This window comes from Bos indicus, chromosome 1 (assembly GCF_029378745.1).
Source record: "Bos indicus isolate NIAB-ARS_2022 breed Sahiwal x Tharparkar chromosome 1, NIAB-ARS_B.indTharparkar_mat_pri_1.0, whole genome shotgun sequence".
Taxonomy (NCBI): Eukaryota; Metazoa; Chordata; class Mammalia; order Artiodactyla; family Bovidae; genus Bos; species Bos indicus.
In genome coordinates, this window is record NC_091760.1 from 74,391,256 (window position 1) to 74,406,284 (window position 15,029).

A 15,029-nucleotide genomic window follows, 5' to 3' on the forward strand; every position below is an offset into this window, starting at 1 on the left:
ATTCTTGTGTTGTTGCTATGATTTAGTTATTCCAAGAGACAGTTTCAAAATGGACATTCTTCTTTGAACTCTTAAGGAGAGAAACCTATATTCTAACTCAACCATAAGACATGCCTCTGTAGAGGCTGCTGGCAGTTTTCATTGGATCTTCACTGGGGTCTCTGGCCTACAATTTTTTAAATGACTTTTTGCAATTCTCAAATACTTGGGTAGGAACCATGCTACATATAAGTTAGTTAAAAACAAAACAAATGATACGAATTCTTTACCACACAGAATAAGGAACTGGTTTACAAAAACATTTAAAAGCTGTAGTTACCCCGGTCAGTGACTTGACCCCAAATAAACCTTAACACTGATCCGTAGAATGTGAACAAAACCCACATGAAGGCTTCAGAGGGTGATCATATACACATTCTCTGTCAAGCTGGTAACTCAACTCTCATTTCAAGATACACACTTAACCCACTGCCTTATGATGTACATCTTTTCTCAGCTTATTTTATAAAAGTGTCTTTAGGCTAAGTATCACTCACACTTAAACTCTGGACACTACTCTGCTTTTTAATCTCTGACAACTTTTATAGTACCTGTCTTAACTCTTAAGTTTTCTACATCTATCAACTTAGTCTAATATGTGTAGAAATTATTTATGACTTGTTATCACAAGTTGAATATTTTAGTTTAAATTTAAATAGCAATTATTATTTTAAAACACACTTTGTAACGTAATTAAATACATCTCTATTATTTATAGGCACATGGTAGCTACTTCACTTTGACCAAGATGCTAATTCTTCAGCTGAAAGTATTGGCAGAAAACAGATAAATTACCCTATTAAATCTTCAGGAAGCAAACTCTTCAAACTTTGACGTAGGAAGATCTTGAAGTACACAAAGGATGAATACCACTGATAAGTGAAATAACTGTTAATATGATTGAAATATGTCCTTCCCTCTAAATTTTCTAAAGGAATTTAAAACTGTCTTAACATCTATTCACCAGAAAATATACCACACTCCAGCGACTGTGTGCCGCTTATGGAAGCAATCGTGACTTTACAGACTCTTCCTGGTTTTGGCTTTACCTAACCGTGTGAATCAGGGAGAAGATACATCCACACACTGTCTTATTTTATGTATCTAATGGTCACCAAATCTTAAGGTCAGCTGGTAAAGAATCCACCTGCAAGGCAAGAGACCCCTGTTTGATTCCTGAGTCGGAAAGTTTCCCTGGAAAAGGGATAAGCTACCCACTTCAGTATTCTTGGGCTTTCCTCGTGGCTCAGATGGTAATCTGCCTGCAATGCGGGAGACCTGAGTTCGATCCCTGGGTTGGGAAGATCCCCTAGAGAAGGGCATGGCAACTCACTTTAGTATTCTTGCCTGGAGAACCCCCATGGACAGAAGAGCCTGCTGGGCTATAGCCCATATGGTCGCCAAGAGTCGGACACAACTGAGCAACTAAACACACACATGAGCAAAGTTCTGGGAAAAATTCTATTTAAAAAAAAAAAAGGGAGTTCGTAATTGGGTGGTAGATGGAATGCAGTGATCTTTAAGGTTCCTTCTGGTTCTAAGACTTAATGATGCCTTCTTAGGCAGCCTCATAAATGACTAAACAGGTTAGCATCATCAATGAAAATGATGGCCATGGTAGCAAAATGCAATTAAAAACATTTAAAAAATATATTTCACCAAAGAAAATACCAAAGTGTATTGACAAATATCAAGACATGAAAAAGCATGGTTAGATCATGAATTACAACTATGCAATGTGAGGCATGTGAAAGTCAAGCATTCCAAGAAGAGCCACATGTTAAGAGGCTTATTAGACCGTGAATTTGGTTATACTGTGGAGTCAATTATCATCCTGGGTGCATAAGTTTCTCTCTCTCTCCCCCTCATTATAACAGAGACAACTTAAAAGATGATCTCCAATAACATGATTTCAGTGTCTTTAATTACTCATCTACACCAATGATTTTAGATCAAGCACAGGCAAAATATAAATTGCAGTAACATCTACATATAGTGTGAACGTTTTAAAAAATAATACAAAGTTCATTCATAGTGCACAAGTAAAAACAAGGCTAAGTTTTAAATATTTAAACACAAAGCCATGATTATTCAAAAGGTAAGCATATTTATAAGCACATTTCTATATTGCTGAAGTTCCTGAAACTATAGCATATACCAGCTTAGAGAATCAAAACTGTAAAAAAAAAAAAACACAAAACTTTGATCCCCTTTATTGGAAAACTAAAATATATTTCTTTTAGCACATAAATACATCTAAAATAAATAAAAATAAAATTATTGACTAAGGGATTTACCTTTTAAACCTACACTCTGAATCTTAATATCATATGCAAAATTCCCAAATTATAAGGTCAGGAAATACCACTCTCTGCAATGATCCCTATTCATTATTACACTATTCATTTGTATCTGGAGGCTAAATAATTTGTGGGAAGGAGTGTGCCAGAGTCAAGCCTGGAAAGGGGATAATACAGAGAAAAGAGGACATAATTAAGCAGCTAAGAAAGGCTGACTGCTCCACTTGTAACCACAGCTCAGCTGAACTATGGTTCAACCGTGAAGCTGCAGGAACCGCTCGTTTCCCATCATTCACTGCCTACATAGCTTCATTTCTTAAATTGATACCTGGATCGAGTACCTTTTAAATCTATTTACAGTTGTTCAGTCTTCAGTACAGAGCTTTGTTCATTCTATTCCTTGCAAATTCTGTGGTGAAAAACAAAATGATTCCTGGTCTCATTAGAATTTAACTTCTGTACATAGAATTTGTTTCTATTTGTTACATTTTTATACTTTTGCATAGTGATTTGTTTACATTTGAATCATTTGTGATTTCTGAACTACTGACACAACAGTTTACTGTTTACTGTTGAGAATCTGAGGGTTTTTTTTTTCTTTTAAAACATCCGATTTTAAGAAATAGCTTTTGGGTGGGGAGGGAAGCATGCTTAGTGTGAGATCAGCCATAAAGGAAAACAATATACAATCCATGAAAGAAGTCATATTACTGAGTAGGACAGGGAAATGTCTGGACTCTAAAATGGGATTTTTAATAACATTTTATTATTTATATATTTAAATCACAAATACTGATCTCAAAGAAATGGAGACATCTCCTTTAACCACCCCTTCTTAAATTTATAGAAAGATGCGATAAAAGCACTGACTTAACATCAGCCTTTTGCTTGGGGGAAATCTGTAGAAACACAGCTGAGTGCATTTTTCCCTATCCATAGCTCACAGAAATAAACACGGTCCTTTTCCTTTTTTTTTTTTTTAGCAATACATTTGTAGTTGTAAAGTTGCTGTGTTTTACAACTGCAAAAATATTAATTACTAACTGAATGATGTCTGCTTCAGTGAGGGTATATACCCACTGGCCAGCACTAGTTGGAGGGAGTTAACCAGTACGGTCACTTCTTAACCTCTGTACAGAACATCAGGGCCCTCTGTTCCCTCTCCATTCGCCCACCCACTCACTCACTGTCCCTAGGTCTGAAGGACACAGAAATGTTCTCGATGACTCAGCTCCCAAGTAAAATACATTGCTACTCTCTGCTTAAAACTGCATCTACATCCTATCAAACAGTATACAAAAAATAATTCCTGAATTTTCAATTTCTGAAACATTTTGTGGTATCCTTTAACCTTGCATATTGTGTCAGATCTTGATAGAGATCACAATAAAGAATGTACTGATGTTAAATTTAAAAAAATGTGGGAACTGTTACCAAAATGTAATTCCAAGAAACTTAAAGATTAAGTAAAATAAAAACTGTCACAAATGGACACTTTTATCAGAATACTAAAGGTGTAATGAGATGGCAGCAAGAAGCATAGTTAAATGGCAAAAACATTCAAAGTCAAAAATGGCCTATTTCTTTGCTTTAAAGTCTTGTAGCCATTACAAAATATTTATTAAAAAAAAAAACATGAAAATGATGTGAGGATATTACCGTAATTGAACTGCAATGAATTAAACTTTATATTTTTCTTTAAACATCCAGAGAAGAAGGGAATGGTCAACATAATTCTAATTGTTGAAATAATTTAAATGAAACGTAATTCCATTTAAAACACAGTTTTATGAAAGAAGGCTTTTCCTGAGGCCTCAATGAAATGTTCGACAATAGTCTAAATGAATTAGTCAATTGATGATTCTTAATCTTCCCCATCACAATCCAACAGCTCAGTCAACAGGTAAAAAAAAACAAAAACAAAACCACTGTCAACAAGAAAGCCTAGCTCAAGTATAAAACATCCAAAATGAATGAATTCAGTACAAAAACATCAACTGAAACAAACAGGTAAGCTGCTACTCTTAGCTTCTAAAGCAACTTCTAAGCTGTCAATGAAGGGCCGAAATCTTTCACTGAATGCACACAGAATTGTAATACAAATTAACCTATTTGAAGAGTTTTTCTGTTAACTCACTTTCTTTCAAGTAAATATAAACTGAGCTATCCTGGTCAAATAGCTTCTGTACACAGAACACTGCAGATACAGACAACAACTCAGCAGGTTACCATCATTTTACATACAATTGATAGCCTTTAGAAAATTGCCGTAAGTTTTATTTCAAAACACCTAACATTCTTTCTCTGCAAAAGAAATGACATTGAGTAACGACGGCTAAAGAGTTAGCTGAACTCGCGCCACTAGAAACGAGACGACAAGCAGGAGTGCAAGTTTCTTATCTTCAAGGACAGCCTAATGGCCACACCACTTAAATTATCCCAACTTGTCACTTAAATACAATAAAACAGAATGTTAATGGCATTTCCACTGTTCTTCCATTCAAAAGGCAGCTGACTGTTAAAGTGCCTCTAACACACATAAATTATTTTTATTCCATGACTTTATTTTATGTTTAGAAAGGCAGAATAGCAGAAGGAAAAAAAAGGCAAGACAAAAGACTTTTGAGTTTTCTTTCTTCAGATGTATGCTGAGGTGATTATATGATGAGTAGGATTCTGTAAAAATAAACAGAATTTTCATTGGTAAATTTAGGTCTGGGGAGACAAATGTAAAATTTCTAAGTAAATTTTACTATTGTATGATCATAAAAATATTGAAGCTTAACTGCCTAATTTGCTAGCTTTAATAAATTTGAAATATCCACCAGAACAATAAAAGTTTTATCAAATATGATGTATGAATCAAAAAATATTGGAATTCATCTTCGCCAAGTATCAGTTATTCAAAATGATCAGGCTGAGTAACTACACGCATCTCAAAACTCACTGAGAGGAATACAAATTCCCTAAGATGCCTGGCAACTTTTATTAAATGGTCAAAATGAAGCAAGGCTACAGTTTTGCCAGATTTGTTCTTTTACTTTTTTTTTCTAGCCTCACCCGTGGCATCTGAGATCAGTTTCCCAACCATGGAACCTATAGAACTAGGCTCCCTGCACTGGGAGAACAGTCTTAACCACTGGACCACGAGAGAAGTCCCAGATTTATTCTTTTAAGTGGATGTGCAGGATACAAAATAGATCATCTGTCCAACTCACAGATGAATATAACAGTTCACAGAGCCATGAATCCCAAGGGGTGGGAAGTGCCCTAGAGAGCAGAGACAAGTAGGGAACAAAAAAAGCTGGGACTGTTTTCCGGTACACAACCTGCCTCGTAGGACTGTCTCGGCCTTCACCTGGGACAAACACTTTGGTAGGAAAAGGCATGTTCCTGGCAGCAACAACCACTCCAGATGTCACAGTGACCAGCTTAGGTAAGTGACACTGACCTGGTTGGCTCTGGGCTTCCTTATTTCATTAAAGAGATGGAAATGCACCTGATATTTTTAATTGGGTTTCTGTGAATTCCACCCCCCAAAAAAACTATATTTGTAAACAAAAGTATCAAGCAAACTCTGATGCTTATGAAGAGAATCTCCAAATCCAGAAGATTCTCAAATGTTTCTAACATTAACTACTGATAGTAAGGAACTACGACAATGAGGAAGACATCATAACATTTCATGGTTTTAAAAGAAAATTCTCGTACACTGAAATTGTATAAAACGTTTATGAGCACAGACACTTAAAAATACTGAATTATTTTTGGCCTGTGTGAAAGATGATTAATATTTAGTTTCTAGACACATTTTTGTATACATCCATATACCTGTCTTAGCTTATGAAAGAGAAACAAAGTAACAAAGCATTATTCTAAAGCTTTCTACTCCTTCCTCTCTCATTCATTGCTGGTGTACCCTTTTATGTGATGCTGGCTCTGAGCTGTGCTTCCTTTTTCTAGCTTGCTTTCTCAAATATATTGCCTCGACAGTACAAGAAAGTAGGCAGTCTGATTTAAGGGCCTTTTCTGAACACAGTGCAGCTAGGGAGAAAAACTTTCACATTTCTACTCCGTTAACTTCTGTGTTGCAAGCTGTTTACAGAGCAAGGACTCACAAATAAAGTAATTAAACATTTTAAATAAGTGATAAGGTCTTAATTATAGCACTTTCCCTTTCTCTTCAATAAAATACTTCCTAATTATATTTTTTCAGCAATAATTAGCAATTAACTCTGCTATTAAGGGAAGTCTTCAAATATAATATTTTATTAGGCACTGCTTATAATGCCACACTACAGAATTAGACAAGAGCCCATACATTCAGAAGAGTCCTAAATTCTATAGCTGTCGAGTTATTTTAAATTGAAAAAGTTTATTCAAATGTTTTTAAATACTGAAAATAAGATTAAGAGCAATTATGAAAATTTTTAGTCAACCCAAAATAAAAAGCTTTGCAAGTGAACATATATGTGATTATTCATTGAATACGATCAATGAGAAAATGAGTGCAACAGTTCAATTCTTTATAAACAGAAAATCTATGAGCCACCAGCATATCATGAAATATTTTAGCTTTGTTCACCTTTTTTTATGTTCAAAATGAGTTCTAGGGGATATTTTTAGTTCAGCCACAAGGCGATCAAGTTATTCAAAGGAACATCATACATAAAAACTGTAGAATCTAGTTTTGGAAATTCCTGCTTTTTAAATTATTTAATTACATTAAGATTATTATTAAGGAGTAAGTAGGATATAGTTAAGTAGAATGGTAAACTGTTAAAGTAAGTTTTAAATATAAATTTTGTGTTTAGTCAGTACCAATGCAGTAAGAGATTTTTTTACTCACTTATAATTTATTTCTCCTGATGAAGAGCTTCAATAAATGCATCAAGTTTTTCTTGGATTTCTCTAACTTTTTCTGTAGAAATAAAAAGATAACAAATTAATTAAAAACAAATTTATTTCTTGACGGCAATGGTTTGGGATACTTGAACTACTTAGGAAAAGGGGAAAAATTACCTTCACATGACATACCATCTGATATCCAAATAAAGTTCAAAGAGATTATAGCAGTAGCCCTTCTAATAATTTTTTGGAAAGGGGAGGAGTGTATGTAGGGGACAGATCCTTTTGAGAATCTAATAAATGTTGCAGATTCTTACACAGAAAAAGGCAAATATAGATATAGATACACATACAATTATGTATATAATTTTAAGGAGTTGTTAAGATTCTCTGGGGTCTAACCAAGTACTCACAGTTAGCATTATCTGGAACAGAGGAAAATATAAAATAATGAAACCAAACTTTTTAAAATTAGAAGAGAATACAGGTGAGTATATAACTGGCCTTCAACTAGAAAATGACTTTCTAGGTGTGAAGTAATAGGAAGAGTTACAAAGATCAACCAATATGACCACATTAAAATGTACACTTTACATGTCAAAATGTCCTAACACTGAAGACAAAAAAGAAACTATAGGAAGTACCTTCAACAAAAATGAAAAAGGCAATAACACTTAAAAAATAATAAAAATGTACTTTTCTTTCTGTGAATGAGGAAGGAAAATTTAAAAACACCTGAGCCACTGAAGACAGATTTATTTTATTTGATTTCAGGTTTTCACTTTAGGTGTTCAAATAAAATCTACAAATTCTCCCTGAAATATAAAAATTTCCTTCAAAATGTGTTCACATGGCATGCCAATCTCCTAATATTAAAAGCAGAAAGAGTCATGATTTATTCTACTTCACTACTAACTTAATCAGGTAGCTCCTATTTTAAAACACAGGTTAGGCATGCTATTGAACTGTGGTGCTGGAGAAGACTCCTGAGAGTCCCTTAAACAACAAGGAGATCAAACCAGTCAATCCTAAAGGAAATCAACCATGAATATTCTTTAGAAGGACTGATGGCTGAAGCTGAAGCTCCAATACTTTGGCCACCTGATGTGACTCATTAGCAAAGACCCTGATGCTAGGAAAGATTGAGGGCAAAAGGAGAAGGGGGCGATAGAGGATGAGATGGTTGGATGGCATCACTGACTCAATGGATGTGGGTTTGAGCAAACTCCAGGAGATAGTGAAAGACAGGGAAGCTTGGCGTGCTGCAGTCCATGGTGTCGCAAAGAGTTGGACATGACTTAGTGACTGAACAACAGTAAGCATGATAACAAGTACTTTTACCCTGTTAACATAATATGTTAGTGAGTCAATTATCAATTAAAGTGAAATGACTGGTTCAAAGTTGGTGACCTAAAGGCAAAACTGCAAAGCCTTCTACCTTCTATTCTTACTCGTACAGTGTTTATTCTTTTTTTCAGCTTTTCTATTTTTTAAAAACTGAAATATAATTGATTTACAACATTTGCATCTTTTACATTTAAAAATAGTCTGCAATCGAAGATATAAGTATCCTTTTTTATCAATGAGACAGCATTTGTGATGAGTAGCCAATAAAAAGAACTGTTCTTTTGGTAAATTTTTGTTAGCACTGCAGGAGCTCAGCATAGCCCACCGGAGTTGTATATAAAGAATGGAATGTTTTCATTTTCTTCTTCCAGTAATTTAGAACTTCTAATTCTTGGTATTAGACTGAGATGAATACACACCAAAAAAATCCAGGGCAGAGGGATCCCCTATTATTTTAAACAAAGTATTTACTGAGAAAATATGCTACAGTTAAATGTAAGCAAGAATTCCTTGCTTCTATCTAAAAAAAATCAGATTCCTGGAAATTTAGTTCATACTTTTTGTAGTCTGTTTTTTTTGTTTTTTTGTTTGTTTGTTTTTTTAACTAGCAGTCAAACCAGTAAACATCCTTCCTTTCACAAAAAAAGGCCATATTTTTATTTTAAAAATTATTTCATATAGTTACTTAGAACAGTTCACCTATCTTCTTCACTGAACATTTACAGAGTTTCAGATACTATAGTTCAGTTGACGACCTTCTTTAGAGGAGGCTGGGAAATAGGGCGAAAAAAGTTTTCTAAATCATCTCACAGAATTTTGGAAATGGATGAGGTCTTTAAAAAATCATCTAGCTTAAATAGCACAAAACATGGAAATCTCAAACAAGTGTTCAGAGCCTTAGCAGCTCTCTAAACACTGTACTGAGAACTACTTCTACGTGGGAAAACTGTATTGTATGAAGGAAGTAAATCACAATCTATCTGCTCCATCATCTGAGTACAATCAGGCAGCTGAAGGGCCAGCTCTATCCATCCTTTGCCCCGTCAATGACCTCTATGCTCAGCTGGACAGACTATCTGTGAGTGTGTGGGACAGTAGCATCACTCACAAGACACTGTTCACAGAAAGATCTACGTGTATTGACAGAGACCAAGAGCCACTCTGATGCGTGTGCCTAACACTGGAATCTGAATCAAATTCAAATTCTTCTAAAATTCAAGATAAGTGATGTTCCTCATAAAGTTTTTAAAAAACTAATTATATATGAAAACCACAGAATAAAAAACTACCAATTATCCCTTTAAAAAGTTGTTTTTACAAAATATTTTACCACTGGAACATCAAGACACTATACCTCTGTGCCCTGAAACCTCAAGAATAACACAAAGCACACTAGTAAGTAACTAGGAATTAATGGGAGGAGATGAGAGAGAAGAGGATGGAGGTAAAAGTTAAAAGAAAAAAGAATAACTGTGATAAATGTTTTAATACTAAACTGGAGAACTCATTTCTCCATTTGTTCCTTCACTTATATAATGTACTTACTGAAGTGACATGGGGACATATGATACCCTGCCTTTACGAAGAATTCCTTGCTTACCTTCTACCTCTCTCTAAGTCTGTAAGTGTCTACTATGCTTTGTGTGATTTCAGATCCCACATTTCATTCGGTCCTCATATAACCCCACACGTTTCACTGCCAAAGACGAGGCTATTAAGCCTGGAGAGTTAGCCTTGTCCACCTTCCTCCAATTCAGAGACACATACCAGATCTACTACCATATGCAGATTCTAAATGGTAACAAAACAAATGCTATTATTGCAAGTGTATTTGTTGCAAGTTTTGCCTTCTGTGAAACAAGATATTTTGATAATAAAAATAGAAAATAAGATAGTTAACTGAGAACGTAAGTAATTCTGTGTCTAGGAGTGTCTAAAAAATGTATATTATGCTATCATAATATGAATATTATGGTAAGATGAGTATTATTATTACTTCTTCCTCTTGAGATTAGATCTATACACATTTGGAGAGACCCTTGGAGAACAATATTAGAGCAGGAAACTGGACCAAAAAAGCTCAGCGTCTTCAGTGTCTACAACAGTGTCTGACTTACTATACATGCTTAATAAATATTTGATAAATGAAGTTACCACAAGTATGGCATGGAGAATGATGGCTACAGGTTATCAAGAAGGGGGAAAGAAGCACTTAACATGCTTCCAGGATGTTATGTCAGGATCACAAGAGCTAGAGCAAGTCTGTGAACAAGAGGCAGGGTACATGTTGACAATGAAGATCAAGAAAAGCTGGTAGGCTCCCAACAACACGGAACAGAGAATACTCAGGTCTTAGAATACAATAGCAATTGATGGGGGAGTGGAGGGAGGACTTAATTATTACACCTTACTTAAGAAGGCTAAAATATGATGACTATATAAGCACACACATGCATGATTTCAAGCTTTGCAAGGAAGTTATATTACAAATAATAAGCAACATTATTTTCCATATTTGAATTAATTTTAAATTCTGATGTAAAGTTCCAACAATGTCTTGTATCTGGCTGCACAGAAAACTGAGTTATGCATAAAAATCAAGTTGGGATGTTAGCAACTAACACTTTCCACTTTCTGATCCTTCAAATTAATGTCTCACTATTACAGTGTTTTCAAATCCCCAAATCTTAATGGTATTTAATTTATCAACATTAGAACTTACTTTCCCACGGAAAAATGTGTATATATTAGCAAGGCTAATTATAGAGCAAACTCCTTTTTCTATTAAATATTTGCATTAAATATTTACATAGCTAGAGAATTCTTATAAATTTGTGATTTACTTGATAAACTAAACCAACTCAGGAAGAGATTAACAAACTGCTATTTCTGTACACTGAAACAGCCAATTCCACATGTAGTGAATACGGAGTCTACTTTCCATTTATCCAATGTTTACTTAAAAGATGAACAATTTCAAACATCAATTCATTGTGCTTCTTGATTGAGTCATGAATATTCCCATAATCCCCAACTCATAAACCATCAGTCTCAGTGAATGAAGTTCCTTCTCTTTTTTCTTTTCTTTAGATGACTTGACACCATTCATGTTTAGGGTCTCTTTATCTCTACGTGAAATGATACCACTACTCTCATTTTCCTTTTGAGTCTTCTGATAGTTGTTCTAAAAGTCTCAAAACCACACTAATCTGTAATTAGGTTTTGAATACACTGTGAATCCAAAAGGCCAAACCCGGGAGAAGGCTCACTTCAGTGGTTAGTAACAGTTTAGAACAGGAACAAAGAATCACGCACAACTCTACACATGAACCGAAATAAACCTTTGACAACTTCTGATGTTTTTAGAGAAAGCGTAGAGAAATGAGCTGCAAACTTACGGATGCAGTGTATTTTATACAAGCACACATCCAAAGACCCAAATGCTCCTTAAGAGAACTGTTTCATAACACGCTGCATGCACATGTTCTACCAAGCTTGGGGACACCTTGTAGGTGAAATTTTGCTATAAAAAGCTGTTCACTACGGGACTGAAAATTAAAGGAACACTTCTTATTATGTTACATATGCTGTTCCTGTACAGGCTTGCTTTTTATTAGACAATTACACTGTAAGTGCTCTTTAGAAATTCAGTGTTTAAAGGAATCATTTAGGGAAACAAGGAAAGAACACCAACCAAAAACAAGTGAATCCAGACCAGATTCAAGATTCTCAAAACTACACTCAAAATCTTAGAGTTAGCACCAGGAAACATGTATACCTTTGACAGCTGAAAGGAAGAGCCAAAGAGATACAAAGATGCACATTTAAATCTAACACTTATCTTCTGAGTCCTGGCCCTTAGTTTATTTTTTTCTCTTCCCTACAAATAGGTATGATTATTTTTAAACATATTCATTAATAAAGACAAACAGTAGACGTGTTTGTTACAGAAGAGGGAGGCGTCATCCCCTGTGTCCTGGGGAAAGCTGTTTGCGACTGGGACAGTAATTTCAAAGCTGGGAGGGGTCCAGACTTCCAGGGGTCTGTGAGGTAGAAATAGAGTTCTCTGGGTTATTTCTATTGCTTCAAAAGTTCAAATGGAAATCTTTGTTTGGGCTAGAATTACATCTACTCTTGTAACAATTATCTGTTTGGGCTGATTAAGAGATATATAACTGCAATTCTATGTTTCATATTAAAAATAAAAGCGTATTATAGACAAATTTTATAAAACATAGACTTCACAAAATGAAGTATACAAAAATGAAACGAGTGTCTGACAAAAAACAGTGTTAGGAATCCCTGGTCAAAGGCTCCTAATAATCAATGGGTTATTTCATATGATTTTTATATAAATGAGACCGTACTGTACTAACAGGCGTATGATAGTATGATCAGGAGAACTAAGTTTCTAGTCCTGGCTTTGCCTTTAACCTTAGTATTGTGGACAAATCACAGTCCTAGTTTCTTTATCTATAAAAGGAGGGAATATGTCTTAAAAAATTCAAAGTCTATATATTATTGTACTTTAGAACTCAGGACTGAAATGTACTATTCTGATGTTATTAATAATTGCACCTTTTAAAACTTATTCGTGGTCTTTTGTTCTTTAGTATCTTTTTATCTGATAACCTCAGATATGCAGATGACACCACCCTTATGGCAGAAAGTGAAGAGGAACTAAAAAGCCTCTTGATGAAAGTGAAAGTGGAGAGTGAAAAGGTTGGCTTAAAGCTCAACATTCAAAAAACAAAGATCATGGCGTCTGGTCCCATCACTTCATGGGAAATAGATGGGGAAACAGTGGAAACAGTGGCAGACTTTATTTTTTTGGGCTCCAAAATCACTGCAGATGGTGACTGCAGCCATGAAATTAAAAGACGCTTACTCCTTGGAAGGAAAGTTATGACCAACCTAGATAGCATATTCAAAAGCAGAGACATTACTTTGCCAACAAAGGTCTGTCTAGTCAAGGCTATGGTTTTTCTGGTGGTCATGTATGGATGTGAGAGTTGGACTGTGAAGAAGGCTGAGCGCTGAAGAATTGATGCCTTTGAACTGTGGTGTTGGAGAAGACTCTTGAGAGTCCCTTGGACTGCAAGGAGATCCAACCAGTCCATTCTGAAGGAGATCAGCCCTGGGATTTCTTTGGAAGGAATGATTTTAAAGCTGAAACTCCAGTACTTTGGCCACCTCATGCGCAGAGTTGACTCATTGGAAAAGACTCTGATGCTGGGAGGGATTGGGGGCAGGAGGAGAAGGGGACGACAGAGGATGAGATGGCTGGATGGCATCACTGACTCGATGGATTGAGTCTGGGTGAACTCTGGGAGTTGGTGATGGACAGGGAGGCCTGGTGTGCTGTGATTCATGGGGTCCCAAAGAGTTGGACGCGACTGAGTGACTGAACTGAACTGAAGCTACTAGCAAAAACTGCAACCACAAATGATATTATTCTCAAAGGACTGCAGAGTTCATTTTAGAAAGATGCATTTTATATTGTCCCCACCCCGCCCTCCACCCAGGAATAGGACTGCTTATATGAATTATCTACTTACAAAGAAGCCTGTCATTTAAAATCACTCAGCAAGTGCTACACTTGCTATGTAATAGATGCCCATGAATATTCATTCATTGTTCACTCATTTATTGACAGGTGAGTGATCTGACTTAAGCAATACTTAATCTAAACATTAAAGATTATTTTAGGGACTTTCCTGGTGGTCTGGTGGCTAAGACTCCATGCTCCCAATGCAGGGGACCCAGGTTCGATCCCTAGTCAGGGAACTAGATCCCACATGCTGCAACCAAGAGTTCACATGCCACAGCTAGGACCCAGTGCAGCCAATAAATAAATATATATTTTTTTAAAAGATGATTTTAAAAGTTTATGTCAGACCCCAAAACAATATGATTTAGAAGGAAAGCTGCCATAAGGAAAGTCTGTGAAATAAATTATAATTTATGTTCTGCTTCACTGACTACACTGAAGCCTTTGACTGTGCAGACCACAACAAACTGTGGAAAATTCTTAAACAGATGGGAGTATCAGACCATCTCACCTGTCTCCCGAGAAACCTGTATGCAGGTCAAGAAGCAACGGTTAGAATCAGACATGGAACAATTAAATAAGTGATTCAAAATTGGGAAAGGAGTATGACAAGGCTGCATATTGTCACCCTGCTTATTCAACTTACATGCAGAGTACATCATGTGAAATGCTGAGCTGGATGAAGCTCAAGCTGGAAGCAATATTGCTGGGAGAAATATCAACAACTCAGATATGTAAATGATACCACTCTAATGGCATAAAGTGAAGAGGAACTAAAGAGTCTCTTGATGAGGGTGAAAGAGAATGGAAAAAGCTGGCTTAAAACTCAACATTCAGAAAACTAAAATCATGGCATCTAGTCCCATCACTTCATGGCAAATAGAAGGGGAAAAAGTGGAAACAGTGGCAGACAGTGGCAGATTTTATTTTCTTGGGCTCCAAAA

The 15,029-nt window shown here is 35.6% G+C and overlaps 1 protein-coding gene across 4 annotated transcripts in view; it reads right to left on the reverse strand.

The window, feature by feature from the left end:
* Positions 1-1,936: 1,936 nt before the first annotated feature.
* Positions 1,937-15,029, reverse strand: part of OPA1 (OPA1 mitochondrial dynamin like GTPase) — an 86,613-nt gene continuing 73,520 nt past the window's right edge. For all 4 annotated transcript variants that reach the window (XM_070789726.1, XM_070789714.1, XM_070789718.1 and 1 more), the window contains 2 exons: positions 7,189-7,260; positions 1,937-5,015 (listed from right to left, as the gene is read on the reverse strand). In XM_070789726.1, coding sequence (XP_070645827.1) covers positions 7,196-7,260 — 65 coding nt within the window. In that variant the 3' untranslated portion in view covers positions 1,937-5,015; positions 7,189-7,195. The remainder of the gene's footprint in view (positions 5,016-7,188; positions 7,261-15,029) is intronic.